The 27,551-nt window shown below is 38.9% G+C and overlaps 1 protein-coding gene across 1 annotated transcript in view; it reads right to left on the reverse strand.

Annotated features, from left to right (window-relative positions):
* The window catches only part of CARMIL1 (capping protein regulator and myosin 1 linker 1), a 366,062-nt gene extending 345,575 nt beyond the window's left edge, over positions 1 to 20,487 (reverse strand). The window contains 2 exon segments of the mRNA XM_027852377.1: positions 15,644 to 15,741; positions 20,092 to 20,487. Of these exon segments, the coding sequence (XP_027708178.1) occupies positions 15,644 to 15,741; positions 20,092 to 20,131 (138 nt within the window). The 5' untranslated portion in view covers positions 20,132 to 20,487.
* Positions 20,488 to 27,551: the final 7,064 nt, after the last annotated feature.

A 27,551-nucleotide genomic window follows, 5' to 3' on the forward strand; every position in this document is an offset into this window, starting at 1 on the left:
TCAAAGAGGACCATGACATCAGGAAGGTGATGTCCATATACAAGGAGGTGAAGGAAAAATTTACAAAAATACTTATATACTATGCGGTAGCATTGTCCTTTCTCCAGATACTAATTTTTGAATTATACGGCTCTCTTACGCTTTCAAATCCTGACAGTGTATACCTGCTGAAATGTAGAAGACCAGATGAGGGAGGAACTGGCAGAGGGGATGAAACCCAAAAATCTGCCTCTCAGAAACAGCCTGATCTGACAAAGACTGAAATACAATCGGAAAAAGAATTTCTAAGAATTAGGGGCTAAAATTGGAATTAACAAAATATAGAGGTAATTGATCTAGGGTAATTTTGTAAAATATTATCTAGTGATCCCAGTGTGTGGTTATATGATTACCTTCTCACAATAAAAGCCGAACCCACTGGACTAGTGAATCAGCTTGCAGGTAACACTTATGATAGAACTAGTAGGGCTACCAAGAGCCCAGAATATTTAAAAAGTCTGGGAACAAGACTGTTCCACACCAAAGAAAGCCAAACTATTCCTGAAAGTGAATGAAAATACAGCATGAAAACACTCAAAAAAGGACTGACTTGGAATCAGAAGACCTGGATTTGAATTTTTCAATGTGACCATGGACGAGTCATTTAACCTCTCAGAGCCCCAGTTTCATCATCTGTAAAGTTCCACGGGGTTGTTTTGTGGAAAGTGCTTTGTAAATCTTAAAGTACCATGTAAATGTAAGTTAAAATGTGCTATTACTTCTTTGAAACCTTTATCCTAAAATAGAAAAGTGGAAAGTTCCATCTCAACTTATAAAGAAATCATTCCCAAAGAGTTTCTCTAAATTAAAAAAAGGAACCCAGCCATAAACCCTTTCTGCATGTACAACATCGTTGATCTTGCCTGCTTCAGATACCCAGTCAATGCGCACATATCAGATATAAAGACAAATGCCAAATTCATTTAGACCCTGCCAAGAGAGTAAATCAGTGGGACATCAGTCAAGGAATTGACAATATGCTAGCCACCATTCATTGATTCTATGGAAGTATTGATAACCAGCATGAGGGGATAAAATACTGAATTGATTCACATTCCATACCCCTAGGTTGTGTACTTAAAAAGACAGAGACACAACTTATTTTATACAGAAGAGTTCCCCTAATAGTCTATGGTATTCCCCACAGACTGTTATTACTTTGGGAAAAGACAAAACGCTTAAGGTTTACTTAATAACTCTGAGCACAGATAGTAATCTTAGGAGAAAAACTGCTGAAACATGGGGGATTCAACAGCCTGATAATTCATAAATAGTCATCTTGAAACAGTTCTGATAAGAAAGCATGTTGTTCAGGAGACTTAAGATTAAGAGTCAGGGCAATAAGCCAATAACGTATGTCATGAAGTGAATCTCTGAAAACTGGATTCAGTATTCACCAATACAAATAATATCTGTATAGGGCATTGCTCAGAGTTTTATGGAATGCATAAGTCTGCTTTCCTACATTTTCAAATTTTCAGTAACCACTTTCCTAAGGATGCTACCAAGGAAAAGATCAATGGTACAGGTGTTGAAGAAATAAAGAGGTACATTTAACTTAGGTACTAAATAGGCCTAATTTAGGCCATGGGCCTTCAGGCCTTACACTTAACCTGAAAGAAAACACCAACACTTTTATCTAACTCTCTGTTTTCATCCTTATTCTTGACAAGTAGGATATAAAATTTGGCTTCTCTTTTATAAGACTCCCAATGTTGGTCTAAGACACCGGGAACTGCTAAGATGTAGAGAATATACCATCAATAGTCCAGGCTTTTACTATCAGAAGATAGTTTTGAAGAGGACTCTGTTTCCAGAAAATATTAAAGAGTAACTAAACTTTCTATTACTTCAAAAAGTAAATTCTACTTGCCATCATCTCCAGCCTCCACAAAGGAAAGATTATATTGTTTTGGGAAATTATCATAAATTGAATAGGTGCCATAAATCCTCAGGAAAAAAAACTAAAAGAACAACAAATTTCCCCTTCTTTAGGATGCCCAATTATCTTTTTTTTAATTTTTTTTTAGTATAAGTAACCTTTCAAATTATCTCTTAAGACAATAACTATACATTTGACTTATTTGGTTTATAACTAAATTTTTCTAATGCATATTTAATTCAAGTACCTTATAATTAATCATTTACAGTCTACACTGAGAGTCATTTATCAGGAAGTATTCAAGGACATAGGATACAAATGTCCCTGCTCCAAGGACAAAGTTTTAAATTTTGTAATCTAGTTCTCAATGTTTCAGCCAAGGAAAGAAGCCAGGCCAGATGAGGGATAGGCAGAAGGCTAGTGTAAACAGTTATACTTCTCTGGAGCCATGTTTGCAGTTACCATTAACCAAGAAAGCTACATAACTACTGTGCTGTATGTCTCTATAGGGCCTAATGTAACAAAACAATCACTCCCTTAGACCCTCAGTTTTCTTATCTAAAAAATGGGGATAATAAAATCTGTAATACCCATGTCACAGAGGTGTTGTGAAACTCAAATGAAATAATGCATAGAAAGTGCTTTGTAAACTTTAAGACACTATGTAAATGTCAGCTATTATTATTAGACAGAGATTAGAGCCCTCCAGAAGCCTCAGATTGTGTGCAAAAGAGCCATATGCAACTCAAGACCCAAAAGATGAGTATCATGGAGATAAGCTGAGGACTTTTGATAAAAGAACAAACAATTCTGCTAGATTGATAAAGACAATAATAGTGATAAAGTAAGGAAAAGAAAAAGAAAAAGAATAGCTAACATTCATATGGTGCTACCTATAGTATACTATAGTATACTAAGTGCTTTATAATTACTATCTCATTCGATCCTCCAACAATCTTAACACACAGGTGCTAATATTATCCCCAGATGAGGAAAGTGAGACAAACAGCTAATAAGTGTCTCAAGCTGGCTTGTTCTAAACTCAGATCTTCCTGACTCAAGGCCCAGCACTCTATTTACTGTACCACCTCGCTGCCTAATCTTTAATACCATTCTTTACCATGTTGTACCAAAATTATTTTTCAAAACTCCTATGAATTAGTTGTTACAGTGACACACAAAAGAATTCTAAGCTGATCTTACACCACAACCAGAGTACTGTGGGCACCATATTTTAAGAGGTATGTAAACAAACTCCTTCACTAAAACCCTACTCCTATGCCTCATCACAGCACAAGGGTTCTCAAAGAATAATCCAGCAAGAGTATAAATTTTAGAAGGTCTTAAAAAATGATAAATTGTTATTCTGCCATCCATATGTCAGCTTGGTTAAGATTGTAGAAACTGGCCAATGAGTAAACTTTTTCAGCTAAAACAGGGCTTCTTAAACTCTCGAAACTCCTTTTTGCCCAAGAAATTTTTACACAACCCTAGGTATATAAAACAAACATTTACTGATAATAAATCATAAAGATATGCATTTTAAAACAATTCTTTGGTATACATATAATTTTACCATTTATTAAAGACAAAAGCAAATTTGCATACTAATGAGATGGATGTGCTTATTTTTCCATAAAAATTAAACCCTGTCAGGGTATTTAATACTACAGGACATAGAGCACCTTCAATGTTTTCAGAATTGATGGATATTTTGATTTTATAATTGTCAATGCTGAGAATGCAAATAAATACATAGCACAAAATGGCAGACGTATGTTTAGGGCCATTTCAGAAATTGTTGGAAATTCTGTCCTAATTCCGAGCCAAAATTAATTTAACGATTTTGTATGTACAGTAAAAACATTGCAATTCATTACATACAATAGTCTCGAATGTGAGCCAAGGTGTTTCTGGCAATGTTCACTGGTGTTTCGAGGCCTGATGGCATGTGCAGTGCAAAGTGTACATTTTGTATGTTCAGAACCAAGGCTGAAGCAACACAGGCAAGCACTGCCAGAAACACCTCAGATTCATTATGCGTTTGATTTTGAATTAATTTTTGGTTGCTGCACATTCAGAAACCTTTTACTGTTGACAAATTTTTCGAGACCCCCCCCACATTCAGGTACACGACCCCATATGGGTTTGCAACCCACAGTTTAAGAAGCACTGAGCTGGAACACATAAAAACCATCTGTTGAGATGTGAAGGGGATGCAACATGGATCGGTGGAAAGAGTGTCCACAAATAATAGTAATGACAAACTAGACGTCATCTATAGGAGGGGCAAGAATGTCAATGAGTGCTCTGGAAACCGAGTTCTAAGAAGAAAAAAACAGAGCTGGGTATATTTAGCATGAAAAAGACAAAAGTAAAAGGCAGGCGGCAGGTGGGAAACATGATAGCTGTCTTCAAATACTTCAATAACTATCACATAAAAGAGGGAACCGTTTTTTCCAAGCTGCCTCAAACTGCAGGTCTAGAATAAATAGGTGGTAACTACCAAAGAAGGATGTCTCAGTTCTATGTAACAGCCCTCTAATGAATGGATCTATCTATTGCTCAAAAAGGTGGTCCCAAAAGGGGGTGGACTCAGCTTCATTCAATCTATTTAAGCAGGGACACTGGAATAGAGAATCCTTACTGGGTGGGAGGGAGGCTTAGCTACATGAACTCATAGTTCCCTTCCTAATGGAAAGACATATTAATATACTGGTAAGCAATCATTGAAGACACACTCTATGCAGCAGAACCAATCAGTTCAACAATTTCAAACTCCACATGCTAGCCTTTACACACTTAAAAATTATCAAGAACTGTTGTTTATGTGGGCTTTACGTCAATATGAACTGTATTAAAAAATAAGATGATTTAATATTATGAAAATAAGCTTGACTTCAAAGAGCCCCTGAAATGGTCTCAAGCACCCCAAGCGAACCAGAGGGCTAACATTTGCCCTATGTACCTACTATACTCAGTCAAATCTCTCAGTCTTTTTGAACTGAGTTTCTACCAGTGTCTTTGCCTATAAATGCCCCTGGATTAAAATCACCTGAATTAGTGCAGCTAAGTGGCATAGTGGATAGAGCACAGTCCTGGATTCAGGAGAACCCGAGTTCAAATCTGACCTCAGACACTTAACACTTACTAGCTGTGTGGCCTTGGGCAAGCCACTTAAATCCGATCACCTCAGCAAAAAAAAATGAAAAATAAAAAAATTATCAGATGCCTTATAGGGCAAAAGGTTATGATCTCAAGGTAGCCAAAAATCCCTGTCAGAAGTGAATTTTAATTACACATTAATCTACTGTGGCAAAGTGTAAAACTGTACAAAGAAATGTCACCATTTCTGACAAAATAAAGGAAAGACAGTTACTAGAACCCTAATTCAAATTTCTTCATTCACTTCTATTTTTAAACTTCCATAATTTTCAAAGAAATGACTTTTATTTTTCCCTTCAGATCCTCATGGGTTCTCTCCTGATTTTTCCATTTCTAGATAATTTTTTCATATTATCCCATGTTACTCCCCTCCCAGCTGTGCTTCATTGCCTCTATCCTAGTGATGCTAAATCCCAGAGGCAAGGAAATGAAAGGAATATCTTTTTTTAAAAAAGCAGTCATGAAAAGTAACACCCAGTCTTGTATATATTCAACAGCTTTTATCACCCCATACAGTCATTTGACTCACCTATCTTCACCAGAGAAGAAACTGGGGCAGTGAGCACACACAGGGAAATAAAATTCAAATGCAGCTCAAATAACACCTAACTGTGAAGGTCTGTGCCTAGCTTTTAAGTCTACACGAAACTCGCTCCTAGAAATGAATAGAACTTCTCCCTCTCCCTCCTTCCAATGCAGGAAGAGGGCAAGGATTTCAGCCTAGGATAACCCCTATGCCAATGAGATTCCTAGTCTGAAAGTCCCTGGATTAATTATCCTAATTGCAGCAGGTTCTGTTGGTTTTTGACACATCCAAAATGGAGATTTGTATTTTGCTGCTGAACTCAACACATTCTGACTGTGCTCAGGCACTCACCTGATATCTCCATTTTTCCCCAAGGGAAAGTTCTTTTCTCCTAGAGTAAGGTAACTTCACCCAGGGCCTTACATTTCAATGTAAGTGATCCCTCCAAGAACTGGACGAGAAAGGAACTATCCAAATTATTGACAAGATGCCTTATGGGGCAAAGGGTTATGATCTCAAAGTAGCCAAAAAAGAATCATTAAAAAAAAAAAATCCAGGAAAAGCACACATTTCTGGGTGGAACTTCTTAAGAAAAAGTACCTTAGTCATAGGCCATTACTAAACAGGCTTAAACTTTTACAGTCTGGGAATTTGGAAACTTTAAACAGGACTGGTCAGGCAAAATGAACTTGGCCTATTGTGGAAGTATAGCTCTTTCCATGCCATTTCAACATTTGAGATTTAAAACAATTGCTGGTAGATTTAAATGACCCAGATGAGTTCACACTTTGGGAATAAGGGACTTTCCATGTGTGTCACTATTTTGCCTCTTGGCTTAAGAACTGACCAATTTTATCTGTTTAATTTTAAAAAATACTTCAAAACAATGAAAAGTAGCATTTGAGTTTATATTTATACTAATGAAATATATATATATACAGCATTGTCAACTAAAATATTTGATACATAATAGCACCCATATAAGATCTTCTCCCTGATTTTCAATTTTGTTTCAATGGTTAACACTTACTTAATCCTCATTATGATGCTCTAACAGAGCTGAGAGACAGAGCTCTGTGGGAAGAAGAAAATAATTATTTAAAGGACTGTGGGTATTCAAGCACATTTTTATTTTTTAAAAGCTATTTGTTCACCTGCTCTGCCCACTAATTAAAAGAGAAGTTTTGAGTCTTACTCATGGTTACAATTAGAGGAAGAAAATGAATGGATTGACAGATAGCACAAGATAACAATCACAAGGTGGTATTGTGGTTCAGTAACAACTAAGGTGAATCCAAAAAAAGACAAGTCTAGTGTCTTTGGTCTCTTTGCACACAGACAAGAAGCCGGTTGACAAGAAAAATGTAGCTTACCAATTTCCTCAATCCTTGACACCTCTCTCGGTCAAAATCCTAACAGTCACATGGACTTCCAATGAGAGCTAGAAGGACAGGAATGAGGACTAAACCTACAATTCGTGAATAAAGGAAACCCCTGGACAAGGGAAACTCCCCCTACCAATGTAGGTCAGCCACTCCTCTGCAACTTAAAGTCTCAGAGAGTTGCCTAGAACACTGAGAACCTAAGTGATTTGCCTAGGGTCACACAGATAGTATGTGCCCAAGGCAACACTGGAACCTCGGTCTTTCTGGTTCTCAAGCCAGCTTTCTATCCATATGGTGCTTTTCCAGAAACTAGAAGGGATCTTAAAAGTCACAGGCATCATACAAATACATTTAGGAAGTAAAAATAGAAAGGAAGAGAGCCTGGGAAACACCAATCCATTTGTCTAATCAGCCCCACCACACAGTATATCCTCAAAACAATAGTGAAGGGCCCTCCCATTAAGAATGGTACTACCTAATGTCTGGAACTGAAATTCACCATCCCTCAAACTTATTTTAAGAGTTTCAGAGACTAAAAAACTAATTCCCATTAAAAAGAAATTGTTATAAGGACAATCTATGTTTCTTTCTCTTAACATTCCATGAGTTTACAGGCATACCTTGTTTTATTGCACTTCACTTTAGGTTTGAGGCAACTCTGCATCAAGCAGGGTTAATTAAGGTAACTAATTAAGTCTTGGTGCCATTTTTGCAACAGCCTGTGCTTGCATTGTGTCTCTGTGTCACATTTTGATAATTTTCACAATATTTCAAATTTTTCCTTTATTATTATATGTGTTATGGTGACCTGTCATCAGTGATCTTTGACATTACTGTTTATAATTGTTTTGAGGCACCACAAACCAAGCCTATAAGACAGCAAACTTAATAATATTGTGTGGGTTCTGACTTCTTCCCCCTACCAGTCAATCCTGTCTCTCTTCCTCTCCTTGGGCCTCCCTACTCCCTCAGATGCAACAGTATTGAAATTAGGCCAATTAATAACCCTACAGTGGCCTGTAAGTGTTCAAATGAAAGGAAGAGGTAATCCATTCTGCAAACTTCATTGTTAATATCATTCTTAAAAACTGCCACAGCTACCCCAACCTTCAGCAACCCTGATCAGTCAGTAGCCATCAACATAGAGGCAAGACCCTCCACTAGCAAAAAAATTACAACTCACTGAAGGCTCAAATTATGGTTAGTATTTTTTAGCAATAAAGTATTTTTAATTTAATTAAGGTATGTACTTTTTTTAAAGACATGATGCTATTGCACACTTAGTAGACTTTGGTATAGTGTAAACATAGTTTTCATATGCACTGGGAAACCAAAAAATTCATGTGACTCACTTTTTTGCAATACTCACTTTATTGCAGTGGTCTGGAACCAAATCCAAAATATCTCCAAGGTATGCCTGTAAATGGTTTCTACATCAGAGAAAAACCATCAGATGGTTTCTACATCTAATCAGTCTCATCAGATTCACTCCTCACCTTATTTTGTAGTCACATATTAAGAAGGCTTATGGCAAAGTAGCCCCAAACATTCTAAGTCTCAGTGTCCACTGCTTTCTTCAAGGTACTGTATTATCTGTGCTAAGCATAAAATATTGACATAACACTGTGATTTCCTTCTCTTAACACTATGACCCTAAAGAAAGGAAACAAGGGCAGCTAGGTGGTGCAGTGGATAGAGCACCGACCCTGAAGTCAGGAGGACTTGAGTTCAAATCTGGCCTCAGACCAAACACTTGACACTTACTAGCTGTGTGACCCTGGGCAAGTCACTTAACCCCAATTGCCTAAAAAAGAAAAAAAAAAGAAAGGAAACAGAATTCAGAGCAATGGCATTTAAGGAAAGGAGAGAGGCCTTTCAAGCCAACTGAAAACTTGGATATATCCCTTCTTTACCTTTTATTTCAGTAAGGAGGAAAGAACCCCAGCACCAAATCCTCATGAACTAATGTTATCAATTTTTAAAATAAAGACATGGGATAAAATAGTCTTCTCACCATTTATTTAAAGTACATCATGTAAGAAAAAAATTCAAAATCCCTATTCATATAAAAATTAGAAATAATTGGCATAAAACTAGGGTTTCTGACATAGGATCAAAAACACTAAGAAATGGAAAAGATAACCCTGGTTTATCATTGAACCCTTTAATTTTTTTTATCATTGTTGCCCTTTAAATTTTTTTTTTTTACATCAGACATTTCCCTCTATACCCTCCCACCTCCCCACCTCTCTCTCTCCCTCTCTCTCTCTCTGTCACACACAAACACACACACGCTCGCACACGTCTCCCATTGTCGAAAAAAAAAGGAAAGAAAAGAAAGAAAAAAAAGTTAAGCAAAACTGACTGTGAAGTCAAAATTCTGAACATACAGCTCCCCTCCTCCCTATAACAAGGGTTCCACTATTTCTGGCTACTACTACCTTCAAAGGCTTCAAATATCACATAACAAAATGTTCAGCAAAGTGGTGCAGTAGATAGAGAACTGAGCCTGGAGTCAGGAAAATCTAAGTTAAAATTCTGCCTCAGACACTTATTGGCTGTTTGACCTTGGGCAACTCATTTAACTTCTGTCTACCTCAAATGTAAATTAGAAATAATAGTAGCACCTACTTTTGAGGATTAAATGAAACAATATTTTTAAAGCACCTGGCACACAGATGCTTAATAAATACTTGTTTCCCTTTTCCTTACCAATATTTAAAAAAAAAATCAATACAACATGGTTTTAAAATAAGGACACTGTAGGGACAAGCTAGGTGGTGCAGTGGATAGAGCACTGGCCCTGGAGTCAGGAGGACCTGAGCTCAAATTTGGTCTCAGACACTTGACACTTACTAGCTGTGTGACACTGGGCAAGCCACTTAACCCACTGCCTAGCAAAAAAAAAAAAAAAAAAAAAAAAAAAAAAGAACCAAAAGTAAAAAAATAAATAAACGAAAAATAAGGGCACTGACCTGGAAGCAGAGAAATACAGGTTTTAGTCCCAGCTCTACCACTTCCTACCTGCCACTAGCAGGCAGAGTATCACCCTCCCCTCCCCACCTCCCCCTAGCTTTTCTACTTCCTTCTGAATTGTCTTCCCCCATTAGAAAGTAAACTCCTTGAGGGCAGGGACTTTCTTTTTGTTTATATTTACATTACTAACTTGTAGTGTAACCCAAAACTCAGTTTCCTCAACTGCAAAATGAAGATAATAATAGCACCTAACTTCCCAGGATTGTGAGGATTAAATGAGACAGCAGCAAAGACTTTGCACAGTGACTGGCATTCAGTAGGCACTTAATAAATGCTCCTTGTGTGACTGACTAAAATAGGAATAGCATTGGATTTAGAGTGAGATGACCTGTATTCAAATGCTAGTTCCATTACTTAGTAGCTACAAGACCTCAAACAAGTTTATGACCTCTCTCAGTCTTTATTTTTCTCACATTTAAAATGAGGGGGTTGGATTAGATACCCTTTAAGACCCCTTCCATCTCTAGATCTAAGATCTTGTCATTTAACTTGAAAAAATTACTTAATGATCTCATCTGAAAAATTAAGGTTTAGGCTGTAGATGAACTGTAAGGTCCCTTTTAGCTGTAACATTCTGCAAATCCTGTAATGATGCAGTAGACTTGCCTACAAATAAACCACGCCATTTACTTTTTTCCTCTAAAAGTGTCTATAATGGATCTTCCAGCTACAAGACTAATTCAGAAATAGTTTAAATTGTTGGCAAGCATGCGTAAAAAAAAAGTCAGAAATAGAGACAGGAAAACACACTCTTGGAAGAAAGGGAAGGAGTCAGTAAGGTACAATTGTAAGAAGGATGGTATAGCATCACATGTACAGGTAGAAAATTCTTTTTTTTTAAGACCTTGGGGTTCTATAATAATTCCCATTTCTAATTTCGATTCTAATGTTTTCAGAGAATTTTGTTTTTCCACAACAACCCTATAAGGCAAGTAGTACAAACAGTGTTATCTCTGCTTTACAGAAGAGGAAACTGAGAGGGAAAGTAACTTGCCCAAAGTCACACGACTAATAAATATTGGCACCAGGACTTAAACCCAGGTCATTGAGTCAAAAACCATTTATTAAGTGCCTACTGTCTGTCAGGCACTGTACTAAGCACTGGGGATACAAAGAAAGGGCAACAAAGAGCTCACAGTCTAACAATCTCTGCAGACTCCAGGGCCAAGGTTTTTGTTTTTCAACACACTACTTGTATTAACAAACTCAATACAAAAGAGCAATATGCTACAGCAGTCGAAAGAACCATTGGGATTTGTGGCTGCAATAACAGGAGACATTATAATAAGGGATGTGGTAGCCCTACTGCACACTTGTGAGATCTCATCTTTACTTCTAGTTCTGATAGTCCAATAATTTTTAAATTATCTCTCCTGGATCTATTTTCCAGGTCAGTTGTTTTTCCAGTGAGATATTTCACATTGTCTTCTATTTTTTTCATTCTTTTAGTTTTGTTTTACAATGTCTTGATTTCTCATAAAATCACTAGTTTCCATTTGCTCCATTCTAATTTTTACAGAAGTATTTTCTTCAGTGAGCTTTTGGACTTCCTTTTCCATCTGGTCAATTCTGCTTTTTAAGGCATTCTTCTCCTTATTGGCTTTTTGGACCTCTTTTGTCATTTGGGTTAGGCTACTTTCTTCAGTATTTTTTTGGGTCTCCTTTAGCAAGCTGTTGACTTGTTTTTCATGATTTTCTTGCATCACCCTCATTTCTCTTTCCACTTTTTCCTCTACGTCTCTTACTTGCTTCTCAAAAACCTTTTTAAGGTCTTCCATGGCCTGGGACTGATTCATATTTTTCTTGGAGGCTTTGGATGTAGGAGTTTTGACTTTGTTGTCTTCTGGTTGTATGTTTTGATCTTCTTTGTCACCAAAGTAAGATTATATGGTCTGACTTTTTTTGTGCAGTTTGCTCATGTTCCCAGCCAATTACTTGAGTTTTAAACTCTTTGTTAAGGTAGGGATCTGCTTCCAGTGTAGAGAATGTGCTGTCCCAAGTTTCAGGGGTTTTGTGCATCTGTTTTCAGAGATACGTCTAGGGACCTGTAAATTTTCAGTTCTTCCAAGTTGGTGTGATCAAGGGCGAGGTATTTACTCCTTTCCTAGCCTGTGCTCTGGTCTGTGAGAGACCACAAGCACTCCTTTCTGCCTTGGCATTGTGCAGAGGATTCCCTCTCCACCACCACTATAAGTTCCACCATGCTAGCGCTCCTCCTTACCCCATACTTCTAGTTCTGGACACTATGTTTCTGAAAAGACATTGATAAACTGGAGTATGTTCTAGAGGATAGTGACCAGGATGGTTGAGAATAGAAACTACGGCCTAGGATGAGTAGCTGAACAAACTAGGAATGTATTTGAGATGCTGTCATGTGGAGAGATTAGCCTTGCTTTATTTGGTCTCTGAAAACAAAATCAGGCGCAATGGGTGGAAGTTAATGATTTAGATGGGATATGAGGAAGTCAGAAGTAGGACCAAAGGGTACAAGTCCCAGGGAGGAAAATTTTGGCTAAACACTCCCTAACAATTAGAGAAATCTAAAAATAGATTAAGTTGGTTTATGGGGGAAGTGGATAGACTTTCTATCAGCAGATGCAAGCAGAGCCTGGAAGACCACTTACTGGGGACATTGTACATTATCTGAGTAAGGATTGGTTTAGACCAAGGGCTCTTACCCTGGATCCACAGACCTCTAGATTTCAGGGGGTACATGAACATAGAACATGGAAAAAATGCATCTTCATTTTAACTAACTTCTAACTGAAATTTAGCATTTCCTTCAATTATTTAAAGGCATTATTCCATAAGTTTCAATAGACTGCCAATGGAGTCCATGATATAAAAAAGATAAAGAACTCCTGACTTAAACTCTAGATGACCTCTGAGGTCCTCCCAACTCAGATATTATAATTCTGCATAAAACAAAATAGATAATACATAGTAGTAATTGTAAATTGTATAGAAACTTGGGTCCCATATTTTAATGAAGTAGTAACAAACAGAAAGGAAGAAATAAAAAATATAAAAGATAATTGAAAATTTAATGAAGCTAAACTAGGTGTTAGAATTTCACTTAATCTAAAATTATTGGGGGTAAGTTCCTTCTTGAGATCTGATGCTAAAATAAACTTAAGCTTACCAGAGAGAGACTTTTCAAAGATTGAAATTATTATTTTTAGCAATTCTTGCCCATGTAAGTAACTAAAAACCACAACAAATTTAAACCAAGCTCTAAGTTTATTATCTGAGCAACTGCTTAAAATTAAAATCTAGGAAAGAGCACTTCATTATTTCAACCAAGTGTGTAATTCTGCTAAAATTGCCTAATTCTGAAAAAAATTAAGTAATTTTTAAAAAAAGGTCCTTTCTAAGATCCAACAGTCAATTATTTTGTATACTACAAATGAAATCCAAATTATGATCAATGTAAAGGAAACTTAACATGCTTGGTGTTGTGTGCCAATAATTGCAGGGTTTTAAAAAATGCTAATTCAATGAATTTGGCAGTTTGGAGAATAAAAAACTTCTCTGACTAATACCAAGATTGACAGGCATAACCTTGATATTTACAGAGTTCATAGTTGTGTTGTTGCAAAACACATTCATTATTAATACCAAATAATATCAAGTACCCTTTTGTTTAGGCTTCTATGATATTACATGATGCAAAAAGTTGCAAAACACCTTATTAATACCAAATAATATCAAGTACCCTTTTATGATATTACATGATGCAAAAAGTTAAAAAAAGTAAGCCCTTTCCTTGAGTAACTTACCATTATAAATCTGCCTTATATTATAAGACAAAAACTACAAGAAATTCAAACCTTAAACTTTTATTCCCAGAAAAAGCAAAAACAACTCTTTTATATGCTGGATTATATTAGATCAGGTTTATTAATTTAATAAAGCGTGCTCAACATATGAATAAAATAGAATCTTGACCCCAACAATGCCCTACTGGTTGCCTTAGCATATATAAGCACATTTTGGTGCAGGTCAAAAGTGAATCAAGATTTACTGCTTCAGCAAATCTGTCATCCTGACCTGTAAACACGAATTGTAAAGAAATACAGGTCATCAATCCATATGCACAGTCCCTACCTATATTCACTAGAGATGGTAGTCATATATCCTAAAGCTACTTAACAAAAATTCCTCAGAAAGCTGTTCCTCCAGTGAAGTCCTACTCTAAATGCCTCATCACAGCTCAGAGTCGACCCCAGGTTTTTTCAGCACAACACAAGCTCCAGCAGGTAGAAACAAGCTGGAAAGCTTTAGAGTGAGGGAAAGGCTTTATCTGCCATCTGAGGCAGAGCCACAGGAGTTCATGAAACTAAGACGAGGAAGGGCTGCTGCAGTGAAAGGAGTGCTAAAATAATAAATCAGACTTTTTTTTGGTTTAAAGAAACATGATTCTTATTTAAGGCAACAAAGATTTATCAAGTGCTATGTGCCAATCACTGTGCCAAACACTGAAGGAGATGCAAGTTTATATAAGACATGGTTCCCTTCCCTCCATGGAGCTTACCATCTTCTTCCAAGAAAGAGATTACAAGTTATATAACTGCATCTTCAGGAAAAGGTATAAAATGTAGTTTTCTCAACAAACTTTAAGTGTCTATTATGTGCAGGATACCATGCTTGATATTGAGATTACAAAGATAAAAACAAAATCATCGTTCCTGCACTCAAAGAACTTACATTAATTAGGATATCAGTATCCCCGACATCTGTATTCCTCTGACACTAACCAATAGGGAGAGACATAAAATAAAATCACAAAAATTGAAATTTGAGTTCCATACAAATTGAAAATAGAATATATGACCAGTTTTAAAGCTGATTGGCAAGCATTAAAATGCAATTGCCACATCTTTTAAGTCACAGCTCCATCACAAATACTGTTATATGAGTTTCAATCTACCACATAAGATAACTGACTTACCTTAGCTCTATCATCCTGTGAACAGGCATGCTATGCTCAAAAAAAAACTGGTAGCCTAAATTCCCTATGGTACATCAAATATCATATATGTAATGTTACATTTTGTCATGGATACATTAGTATCCATTCAAAAAATTTAAGCACCTACTACATGCAAGACATTATGCCAGGAACCATAAGGGATACAATGAAAAACAAGGCCAAATCCCCTCACATCATGAAACATCAGATTGTTACTCATAAGATAAAGACAACAGTCAAGAAAAATTATTAGGATGGCCAGAGACAAGAGACTTTTTGTTTTTCTCACATTACTTTTTGTATCCATCATAAATAACTCACTTAAATAACATCATATTTTACAAAATAAATTGACAAAAGACCACAAGTGATGACAAAACACATGGCTTGGTTTTATAATCTACAGAAATTAAATGTCCAAAATGTAGATCACCAAGATATTTCTATGCTTTGGATATACTAATACTCAGTTAAAAGATCTCCCAGTAAATACAAAATGATTTTCAGATCTTTCAAATAATGTATCTAAAAGAATCCTACAATTACGAAACCAGCCTCCCATACAAATTAAACCAGCAAAAATGTGGAAAGTACAGTTATACTTCCAAATCATTTTAATGGGGGGAAAAAGTGCTTACCAATACTTTGTTTTCTACTTTGTCTCCCTTGACTTCCAACTTTACTTTCTTTTTTACTGCAATTTTAATCTTCCTGCCAATAACATCCTTGATACTTTCTGCAAAAAAAGAGAATGGCATAATTACATACTTTCATAACAAAGAAAAAAATCAAGGAGAAAGAGAGAAAAAGGATGGTTCTTCTCTAGCAAAGGAAATTTTAATATCAAACTGTTCTCATTATTATCAGATATTCTGAATCCAGCATTTATTAGACACCTACTAGACAAACTTAATATTTGTTTTGATCCTAGAAGAACTTATCATTTTATTAGGAAGAGAAGATATACACATGAAACAGATTCCTAAACAACAAAATGATCAAATACTAAATATATGACATATAATAAGCACCACAGGAATTCAGAAGGGAGAGATCAATAGGGGCTAGAAGCCAAGAACGCCTCTTAAAATTCCTGGTTTCCTTCAGAACTCAGCTCAAAAAACACCTTCTTCATGAAGACTTTCTTAATCCTTCCCCCATATAAACAAAGCTCCCAATGAACTCCCTCACCAAAACTACCTGATATTCATTCTGTATATATCAAGTATATTATACATTATTCTGTGTATGTGTGTGTGTGTTTGTGTGTGTGTGTTACTTATACTTACAAGTACTAGTCACTCAACTAGCATTTATTAAGCACATCCGTGCCAGGCACTATACTAAGCATTGGAGATGCAAACAACTGTAAAAACAAGTTAGGTAGAGTTCTGGCCTTGGAGTCAGGAGGACCTGAGTTCAAATCCAGCCTCGGACACTTAACACTTACTAGCTGTGTGATCCTGGGCAAGTCACTTAACCTCGATTGCCTCACCGAAAAAAAAAAAAGCAAAAAAAACAAGCTACATACAGGATAAATTGAGGGTATTCTCAGAAGGAAGGCACTAGGATTAAGGATACCTGGGAAAGCCTCCCTGCAGAAGGGGAAACTTTGCTGACCTAAGGGAATGTAGAGAAAGTAGGAAGCAGAGATGAGAAGGGAAAATGTTCTAGGAATGGGGAATAGATGGTGAAAGGAGTCAAAAGAAGAAATAGAGGAAAAAAACAGGTCAAGATGGATCATCCTGTGCCAGGAACTATAAGGCCAATGTCACTGGATTGCAGAGTACATGTAAGGGAATAAAGTATAAAAAAGACTGGAAAGGTAGGAAGGGGCCAGATTATGAAAGGTTTTGAATGTCAAACAGAGGATTTTATATTTGATCCTAGAGGTAATAGGAAGCCACTTGAGTTGGAGCAGGGAGAGACTTGAGGCAGGGACACCAACCAGCAGACTATGGCAATAATCTAAGTGGGAGGTGATGAGGGTGATGGCAGCATCAGAGGGGAGAAGGGGCCACATAGAAGAGAGCTAAGAAGGTAGAAATGACAAAACTTGACAACTGATTTGATATGGGGGGTAAAGGGGAGGTGAAAGTGTAGAATTGAGCATAACACCTAGATTGTAAGCCTGAGTGACTGGGAGGATGGCAGTACCCTCAGTGGTAATAGGAAAGTTAGGAAGAGGGAAGGTCTGGAAGGAAAGGTGGGTTCAGTTTTAGACCCATTGAGTTTAAGATGCCTATAAGAAATCCAGTTCTAGACATCTAATAGGCAGAGACTAGAGGTCAAGAGAGAGATTAGGGCTGGACAAGTAGATCTCAGAGTCATCTGCATAAGAAGTGATAAATGAAACCATGACAGCCAATGAGATCACCAAATGAAATGTAGCCACCATTAAAATGTTAGTTCCTTGAGGGCAAGGAGTATTTTACTTTTGTCTTTACATCCCAGCATAGGATCTGGCATACAGTAAGTGCTTAATAAAAACTTAAGTGAAGGAGTAGGAAGTAGACCTTGAAGGACAAAGAAAGAAGCATGGGGGGAAGGTGATTAGGGGAAAAGATCATGTCAGAACATCCAAGGAGGGTTGCCATTATAGTCAGTCCTCACCAAAGCAACACCCTACAGAATTCTAAGACTCATGAAAAGGGACCCCAAGTGTACCTGGCAAGGAGGGAAAGAGGTAATAAAATGTTTTGTCCAGCTTTATTAAACAATTGTTTTCTAAGAGTCTTGTGTTAATGGCATATAGAGGTTTTGACGAGGTTGTCACATGTAACTAACTGGACAGAGCACGTAAAAAAAGGGCCTTACAGTCATTTGCAGGGGAAAAAAAGATAAAATGGAAATCAGGAGGTCCTGACCTACCCCATCCAAAATCAAACTTAGACCTCTGAGGGCTGAGAAAGTTATTAGGGTAAAATGGAGTAAGGAAGTGGTCAACCTGGGTAGAGGGACATGTAAACAAACTAACAAGAAGTGACAGGCCTTCCTGTGCTTTTAATAAATGAATCAAATTTCAGATTTGCAGCGAACTCTTGGTCAGGTGTGTCAGGTTCTCTTATCACTAATTTCCAAGGTAATTTATTTCACCCATTTTTTTTCTTGAGCATATGTGGCCATCTAAACTTTCTATTATTAAGCAAAGAACAACATATTTCCCTGAGTAAAATTCTGCAATCCTTCTTACTATTAAACTTATCTCCTCACTCCACAGGCTACCCAATAAGAATTCCCCAGGCACCTTAAGCATTCTCCTGATCTAAGAAGGACCTCTCCAGGAGCTCTCAGGATTGGAAAGCATACTCCTTGCCTGGGCAGGTTTCTTTTCTCTTGGATGGTGGAAAAGTCCATTCTATCCTAAAGGAGATGTAACACCCTAACAAAACAAAAGTAAGGCAGAAAAGGCCTTGGAGAGTTATACATACATACACACATACATACACATAGACACACACATATATAGTTACATATACATATATTAACTATTGTATGTATATATGCATATAGCTGTATGTGTATACACATATAGGTAAGTATATACATACATACATCTATATCTATACTTGCAGATTGAAAGGGGAGATGGGGTGATTCTCCCAGGTATAAAAAAAGGTTAACTTCTTATCCTTAAGTTTAGTCTGAATTTGGCTAAAAGTCACTTTTCCTTTTGAAATTCACCAAAAGCACTGGCTTCAACGAAGTCTAGCAACAGTTTCTTTGCATTATTTTACCAGCTGAGTTAGCAAAGAAGAGCACACTAATTTTCCTAAGAAATATTTACTGTCTATGACAGAAACCAGAGAGGCAAATTCCACAAATGCAGACTGATCAGCATTTGGAAACTTCCTCTTGCGGTCATTGCCAATCATCAGCTGCCTTGAATTGTAGGCTGTCCAGTATGCCAGTGAAGGGTTAGTCAAAGGATGTGGGTCACCAGGGCTAAACACATACATACATACATACACATACACAATAACAAAGTCTTCCACTCCCATTTCCATGAAGTCTAAAATACTGTTTTTACCAAGTGTGATCTCACACAATCTACCTTAGACTCTAATACCTTTTCTTGAAGCCTTAAATGCAACCTGTCTTAAACCCCAAAGTATTGAAACCTACTGCTCACGGCCAAGGACCCTCGACTCCCAAGCAATGTCTTAAAAACGCCTCCCTAGCATGGTTTACTTCCCCAAGTGTGACTATCTCAGAGGGTCTCCAAACTACAGGTCACCTTGGCTGAGTCACAAAAGGATTTAGGATGGCAGGCGGCGGTTAATAATTATTAAAGGCAAGTTTTTATTATTAACTCTCAATTTCCTGGCCTCGAGTTTACGTCAGCCTTCTACCCGCCCCCCCCAACCACCACCACCCAGACGAGCTCCACTGGCTCCTCCAAGCCACGCCTTTCCAGGCGCAGTGACTTAACCAGAACAGCATGGCACACTGATAGAGAGAGGTAGGGACTGCGGAGCTGGAGAGCGCGTTCCTGGTGGAAGCCAGGAGCGAAGCCGCCAGGAGGATGGATGCTGCGCTCCAGGGCTAGAGAGGTGGGCATCTCCTCGACCTCCTTCGGCCTCCACTACGCCCCCGGGGCTGCTGCGCGGGACTTCCTAGGAGTTTGTGGCAGAGGGGGAGGTTTATGCGCTCAGCCAGGTTTTCCTCCCCTGCCTCCCGAACTCCAGATCGGAGCCTCCCTCCCTTCCCTAGCCCCTCCTCTCTCTCCCCTCCCTTCCCCTCTCTCTGCAAACCTCCCCTCCAGCAGCGCAGCGCAGCGCTGAGGCTGCCGCGGGAGAGCTCGCCTCTGCCCGCCGCCTCCCAGCCCCGAAACCCTTCCGCTGCTTGCTCAGTCCCCCACCTCTCCTTTGCCTTTTAAGACACTTCGATTTTTTTTTTCCTTTCTTTTGGGGGCGGGGGGAGGGGACAAAACGATAGTAGCCAACAGCCCTGAAAAACTTCCTTGCCAACGTTGCCAAACCTTGGTCCCCGCTTGGAGTCATCCCGGGGGGGAGAGGGAAAGGTGAAGGTGGGATGGGGAGGAAGGAGATGGAGAAATACAACAAATAAACAGCGTGAATCTTACCTATCAACTCTTTGGGCACCTCTGAGCTCTCTTCAGTCATTGTTGCCCTTAAGGAGGGGTACGTAGCTGGTTCAACTATAATTTATTATTCCCACCCTCTCCTAAGCACCTGAAAATATATATATATATATATATATATATTTTTTTCTTTAAAGAAACAGATGCGGCTCACAAATGGAGCGGGAAGGAGGCAGGAGGGAGGAAGAATTTTTTTTCAAAAAAAGGTTGCTGCCCTCCCCCCACCAAAAAAAAAAAGAGTTGCAAATAAGAGATGACTATGTGGCTGCTACATGACGACTCCTCTTCGGTTCCTGGCGAAGGCTGGACAGGGGATAAGGGGGAAACAGTCCGCCGGGAGCCGGGGAAGAGGCGGCCGGACTCCCGCTGCAGCTGCCGCCTTCGCTGCCGCTGCTGCTGCTGCCGCCGCCGCCGCCGCCACCGCAGCTCCTCCTCTCACTCCCTCACTCGCTCCCTCCGCTCCTGCCGTCTCCCTCCCGCTGGGGCTCCCGCTTCCCTCCAGTCCTCAGCTGCTCTCGCCTCCCTCCTTCCTGCTCCAGACACCTACTGGCCTTAGGTGAAAGCGGAAGGCGTGGGGAGGGGGGCGGAGGAGAGGAGCCCGGGAGGGGAGGAGAAGGGAGGCGGGGAGGAGGAATAGGATTTCCTCGCTTTCTATCCGTGGCTCCCCGCCCCGCCGGGGACTGCTGAGCGCATGCAAACCCGGCCCTCCTTCTCCTTCTCCTCCTCCTCCTCCTCCTCCTCCTCCTCTCCTCTCCTCCTTCTCCACCTCCTCCTAGTTACTCCTCACCTCGCGAGAGCCAGCCTCCCCGAAAGGACCCACGCTCGGGCCTCCTGCCGCCCTAGAGCCTGCCCCGGGTGTCCACACACCCGGCTAGAGGCATGAAGGAACTTGGGCCGCCAGACCTAGCTACCACCCAAACCACAAAATCCCTGTGTCTGGAGAGGAGACAGGAACCGGGGGGCCATCTGCTGGCTGCAGGCTTCTGCGGGTGCTGGGAATATCTTCTGACCTGGGCGGGGGGGGGCGGTCCTCTCCTGTTTTTCTCCTTCTGGATACTAGGTCGGAATAGAAGATGAGAGAGAGCAGCACCAGGTTGGCCATCATATTGTTTTGCAAAGAGACAGTCCCTTTTCCTGGAGCAGTTTAATAACCGCCCCCACCCCTTACATGTTGTCATTTTATCTGCAGTATTTATTTTCTATCTTCATGTGAGCACAAGCTAAGCAAAACCTGGAAACACAAACCATATGGTGAGGAATGACTCGGGGCCTCCCCCCCCCCAGCCCCATACATTTTCAAGCATGTGCTTGCCAGACTTTTGAAATACACGTCATTTAAATTGTAAAAGCAGCTTGAGAGAAGCCCCAGCAACTGTTGCCGCCTCTTCCTATTCTGTTCCCCCTCCCCCTCTATTTATCAGGATCATAGATTTCAATCTCGAGGGGCCTTAGAGGCCCTGGAGTTTGACCCCCTCATTTTACAGATGAAACTAAGGCTGAAAGGTCTCCCCACTCCTCCCCGTTAATTTTGGAAGTTGTAAATTAGTTGGATAAGACTGGTCATTCAGAGGCGCTATGTCTGGAGCCTAATCAGTAGCAGTTTGAGGACCTAGGATATTTGTGTGCCTCAGATTATGCCTATTAACTCTGAACTAGGAAAGCAAACAATTTCCCAGTGACGATTGGTTTACATCAGAGAAAGGGAGAAAAGGAGAGAGGGAAACCTGAAGCTTTGGATGTCTCCTTTGAAACAGACCTCTGTGAACACGGTAAACAAGTCACTCCCCAGCTCAAAGTCTTTCAGGCAGCCTTGTGCCTACATGATTAAGTCAGAAAGGCATTCCAGGCCCTCTCAAATCTAACCCACTCTACCTTTGTTTTGCAGAATCTTAGAACTAGAAAAAACCCCAGTGGTCATAGGTCCAACTCATCTGAGCAAGAATCCTGTCTACAATGCACCTGAAAAGGGGTCATCCAATTTTTTTCCCCGGAGACTCCTATAAGAAGTAATTTGTAACCTCCTGAGGCAACCCATTCTATTTTTTAATAGTTCTCATTGTTAGAAAGTTTTTGCTTATATCAAGGCTATCTTCCTCCACAATTTTCACCCACTGCTTAGTTCTACTTTGGAAGGCCAAGCCAAGCAGAACAAGTGTGATCTCTCTTCCCTCGCTAGCCCTTCAAATACTTGAAGTTAGTTATCGTGTCCCCACCTAAGTATTCTCTCCGATATAAATAGCCTCTGTTCCTTTAATTATCCTTATAGAACATGATCTTCAGGCCCTTTACAGACCTGATTACCTTCTTTTAGACATCCTTCAGCTCTTTTTTAGCCATTTTTCTCATTATTCTTCTGAAACCCTTGGCTTCTGTCATTTGGGTCTTGCCTTTAGAAAATACCTATAGCTGTCCACTTTTCCAGCTCTTTGACTTTATGATCCAAGAAAATTACCAGTTTAAAAAAAATGGCAACCAAGGAAATGGGTGACTTACTTTTCCAGGAAACCTTTTGCTTATATTAATTAGTCTCCTGACTAAAATGCTGTCTATTCTGGTCTCTCCTGGACCTATTTAAATCTTTCTGGGCCTGAATGAAGTCAGAATTCATCCATAAAGCCTTCCACTCCAACATATGATTTCTCTCTCCTTTGAATTTCTGAATTTGTGAAAATACTCTCTGATGCAATGGAGTGCTAGACTTGGAATCAGGAGCCATGGGTTCAAATCCTTGACCCCATTGAGCCTTAGTTTCCTCCTCTGTAAAATGGGGACAACAATAATAAATAAATAATAAATAAGATTGATATGAGGAAAGCACATTGTAAATTTTAAAGCATTCTATGAGTAGCATTGTAATGTCTTGGATTGGAATAAGGAAGACAAGTTCAAATCCTCTTAAACACTAGCTCTATGGCCCTTGGCAAGTCACTGCTCTAAGCCTGTTAGGTCACCTATGAAATGGGTATGATAATACTAATACTAAGCTACCCCCACAAGATTGTTGTGAAGAAAGCATTTTGTAAACCTTGAAATGCTTTATAAATGTGAGTTATTGCCTTCCAACTCTAAATTGATGATCCTATTAATCATGTGCTTGCCTGTAACATTTCCTATGTATTTTTTATGTTGTTACTTAACAAAGTAGTCTATAGGAAGTGGACTTGAAGTCCAGAAGACTTCAGTCAGGTACTGCCTCTAATACACACTGTGTGTAACCTGTGTTCAAGTCATTTAGCCTGTCCATACCTTGAGCATCTTTCTTAAATTGTAAAGAGTTACACTCTCTATGGTGGAGGCAGTTGGGAGTAGGGCACAGGGAGTGGGGGTTGGGGAGTACCCTAAACAGATGAAATCATGGGTCCAGACCACATTTTTAAATTGGTATTTGACTTTTCCTGCGCTGCAGTCTTGCCTCCCCATCCAGATCATAAACCATTTGGAGAGAAGTATCCTGCCTTCATATACCCCTCAGTGCCTAGAGCAATTATCTTACATTTAATTCATGCTCATTAAATATATGAATGATTAGTTTACATGCTTGATGATCTCTTAGACACCTATTCCCTAGGTTGGCTTTTTTTTTACTGAAAATTTTCTTGACTCATCAAATGTCTCTTTTCTGTAATTAAGTAGAAATTAACATCTCAAAATGGTCCTTTCATTTCTGCTGTTTGTGTTTTGGTTTTTTTTTTTTTTGGCACATACCAATGAAGTTTTAGAAACATAGCCCTGAAGGTTCAAAACCATGTGGGAACTCATGAAAATAAGGACAAAAGATTTTCTTGTAAGCCCCAGGGGGCAGAAGGAATAAAGGGAATACTGTAGAATAGCCCTGGAATACCATGCACCCTGGCTTCTATGAACGGAAGCTGGGATTTCAGTGAAAGACTCTTTTTTACTGCAGCAGAATCCTGATTGGCCGTTCTACATCCTAAAGGGGTGGATTTGTCTATGAACCTCATCTCTCAAACACTGAAAATGAGTGACTGATTGGGAGATCAAAGCCATTTATTTCTTAGGTGCAAGCCTCAAGTATGTTTCAGAATGGCAAGAACATAACTCCAAGGACCGCAGTTATTTAAGTGGTGGAACACAACAAGCAATGAATTTCTCCGGCATGAAGAGATTTATGGCAACAGCTTACAAGATGCAGTGAATCCTTTGAAATCCGCCCCTGTGGACCAAAGTCTGCCCACCCTCCTAACTCTTCAACCCATCCTTACCCTAATCTGGCGTTTCGCTTATTTTCAAGCTTATTGAGATAGTTTTCTCACAGAAAGAGGCATATAAACTGGACCATGGTTGTGTAAGATCTCAGCTCTGTGAACATCTAAGCAAAGAATTATTTATAGTAGTGTGCATATACTGATAGCATAGCATTTGACAAGTAATTGAATAGAAAAGAACACTATTTACCTATGAATCTGTACTTGAGTTTTAAAATAAAAAATGGAGCAACAATAATAAATTAGAATCATTGCTCATAATTTGTATTTTCATTGCCCTTTAAGATTTATAAAGTACTTTTTTTCACAACAATCATGATAAAGTACTTTTTTTCACAACAATCATGAAAGGTGGGTAGCAAAAGTATTATTATCATTTCCATTTCCAGCTGAGGAAACTGGCTCTCTGAAAAGTTTAGTGACTCATCAAAGGTTACATAGCTAAGTGTCAGGGCTGATACAGGGTCAGGCTAAGATTCAAACCCAGGTCTCTCCTAACTCCAAATCCAACTTTCTACCATAACACTGCTCATCAATAACTGTGCAACAGAATTATTAGAAGTTACTTTAGCTACAGCAAGCTTTATTTGATTGCAAGCATGTATATGTATATGTATTATACCAAATAAATTATTTTAATTGATCTGTATTTGTTGAAATGTTTGCTGAATGTAATAAATACTACCAGGTACTACCAGTGCCAATTCACTAAACAATAGAGTCCTAGATGACATGACGCATTATGGGAAATGAAAAGAATAAAACTGTAGAGTTTAAAAAAATGCCTAAACACCTTACCCACCATGAATTTCATGATTTATCTGCTCTAATCAGGAATGGTTTCAGGTTGGAAGATGTTGGGAAATGTGTTTGGTATGGTGGAAAAAAACATTGGATTTGGAGCCAAAGGACCTAGGTCTCATATCTGATGCTTATTACCTATGTAATCTTGGGCAAATCATTTAACTTTCCAAGAGCCTTTTAGAGAAATGAAGTTGTTTTTCCTTTCCCCAAAAAAGTTTTGATCTCTGAATCTGCCCCTTAATTCAGTGTGTCTAATTTGTTCCTTCTCATCCCCCTGTTTGATGCATTGACATTGTGCCTTGATGACATGGTCAATATATGTGGGGTGGTGGGAGGGAGAGGAGGTATAAACCTCCCTCTGTGCTCCCTTCCCTCACACCTCCTGTCCCTGCTTTCTGCCTTTTAGTATAGTCATAAGGAATCTGACTTTTCAACACACTTGAATCATAACTCCCAAAACAGTCATTAGGGTGCTCCTACTGTAATATTCCTATCTGACAGATACACAACCAGAATTGCATCTTTCTTTCAATCAGTCTCAATACATTTCATCATCTGATTTCGTCCTATGGTTAGAAGCACTTCTTTCCTTCCCAACTTGATTAACTAGGTTCTTTGAACAAAATTTATGCTTTTGTTGTTTAGATTGTTTACACATAGTTTACACATTTGATTGATTGATCCTGTAACCCAATCAGAGTATTCTCACTTGAGAATGGTATTGGGGCATAAGAACATCTTATTAGTTATATTAATTGGGCTTGGAGTATGGGACACCCCATTCCTACACTCTCCCCTCAATTTAACATCTTCTGTCCTTAACAAATATGCTGTAGTATATTTGGCAAAGTTTGGTGTTTCAATTCTTTCATCACTCTCTATTGACTTGGGAAGGTTTAGCGTAAATTTTTTTAATGCCTTCATAACAAATACCTGGCTAGAACTTTCTGAAAGTAGAAGGGCAAACTGTTTTGGGAGGTAAAGGTTTCCCCCTCATTGGAGGTCTTCAAACAAAAACTGGATAAACGCTTTTCAAAGACATTGTAGTATAGAATCTTGTTCAAATATGAAATGTAACAGAGAGCTCCTAATGTCCCTTCTCACTCTGATTCTTTGAATCTGGAAACAGTGCCTATGGAGGGGGTAGATTGGGGGTGGGGGGACAAGGTGCTGGACTGAAGTAAATGGTCCACTCTCACAAGAATAGGAAGAATACTCAAGTCAACCTCTATCTGCTCCTCAAAATAGACTTGAGCTCACACATTCACAGGAACAAAAACTAACTTTATGCACATTCCTCATAATTTTAAAGATTAGGTTAAATTACCCTATCTAACACTGGCTAAAGTAGTTAGTGATAAGTAGGAGTTGAGTAAGAACAGGAAGCTAAGGTTTTATAGGAACTCCTACTGATTAGGCAACCAAAAGAAGAAAGACTCCCCTAGTTGTTTCAAGTAAGGAATGTGGTAGGGGAAAGAACATTGGGCTGGGAGCCAGGCAACATGGATTTTAATTCCTGCATCTGTCACTACTAGTGAGCCCTGAGTCAGGTCATCCTTCCTCTCTAGACCTCCATTCCCTTCATTTTAAAAAGGAAGAGAAGACCATGAGATCACAGATTTAGAGTAGAAAGGAATCTTAGAGTTCATCTAGTCCAATGTCCTAAAAATTGAGGTCTAGAGAATGTGTCACTTTCTGAAAGTTTCCAGCTAGAAGGCTGGTCTTCTGATCTAAATCCATCACTCTTCTTTTTTTTATTTAATTTTTTTCAATGAACAAAAGTCTATTTTCTGTCTCTTACACTTCCCCTGCAACTATTGGAAATACAAGAAAAACAAAACCCTGGTAAAAAAGTATTCACAATCAAGTAAAACAAAGGGTATAGCTGTGGGGCAAAAGGAGGCAGGAGAAACATCTCTGGCCTCCTCTTCCTACATCTTTATCCAAGGGAGACTTTAATTTCTGCCAGAAGAGGAAGCAGGAGGTTGGGGTCAAAAGTTACCACTCTGTTCTCCTTAGAGAAAGAAGGTACTAGGTTAGAATTATATTATCTGTTCCCTTAAGTATTATCAATCTGGGGGATGTGAGTTTTAGGTACAAGCTAACTTCATTATTGGAAGGAAGCAGGTCCCTAAATCTATATCTGAGGCTCAAACCCTTTCCCTCCAAATACCAGTTCCACAGTAAATACACATAACATTTAGCCAAAAAACTAATTTATCCAAATCAATAACAAAACAGAAATTAAAGTGTACATAGGAGAATATATACCAGACAATACAGAGTGAAGCAACTCTCCCATTGGGATTGAGGTAACATAGCTCAATGGAGAGAGAGTCTCAGTTCTCACTCAAGGGGGATGTTCCCTGAAGTCTCTAGTGTAGCAAGCTGGTGATCATGGCATGATGGTGA

Source organism: Vombatus ursinus, unplaced genomic scaffold, assembly GCF_900497805.2.
Source record: "Vombatus ursinus unplaced genomic scaffold, bare-nosed wombat genome assembly UNPS02009573.1, whole genome shotgun sequence".
NCBI lineage: Eukaryota > Metazoa > Chordata > Mammalia > Diprotodontia > Vombatidae > Vombatus > Vombatus ursinus.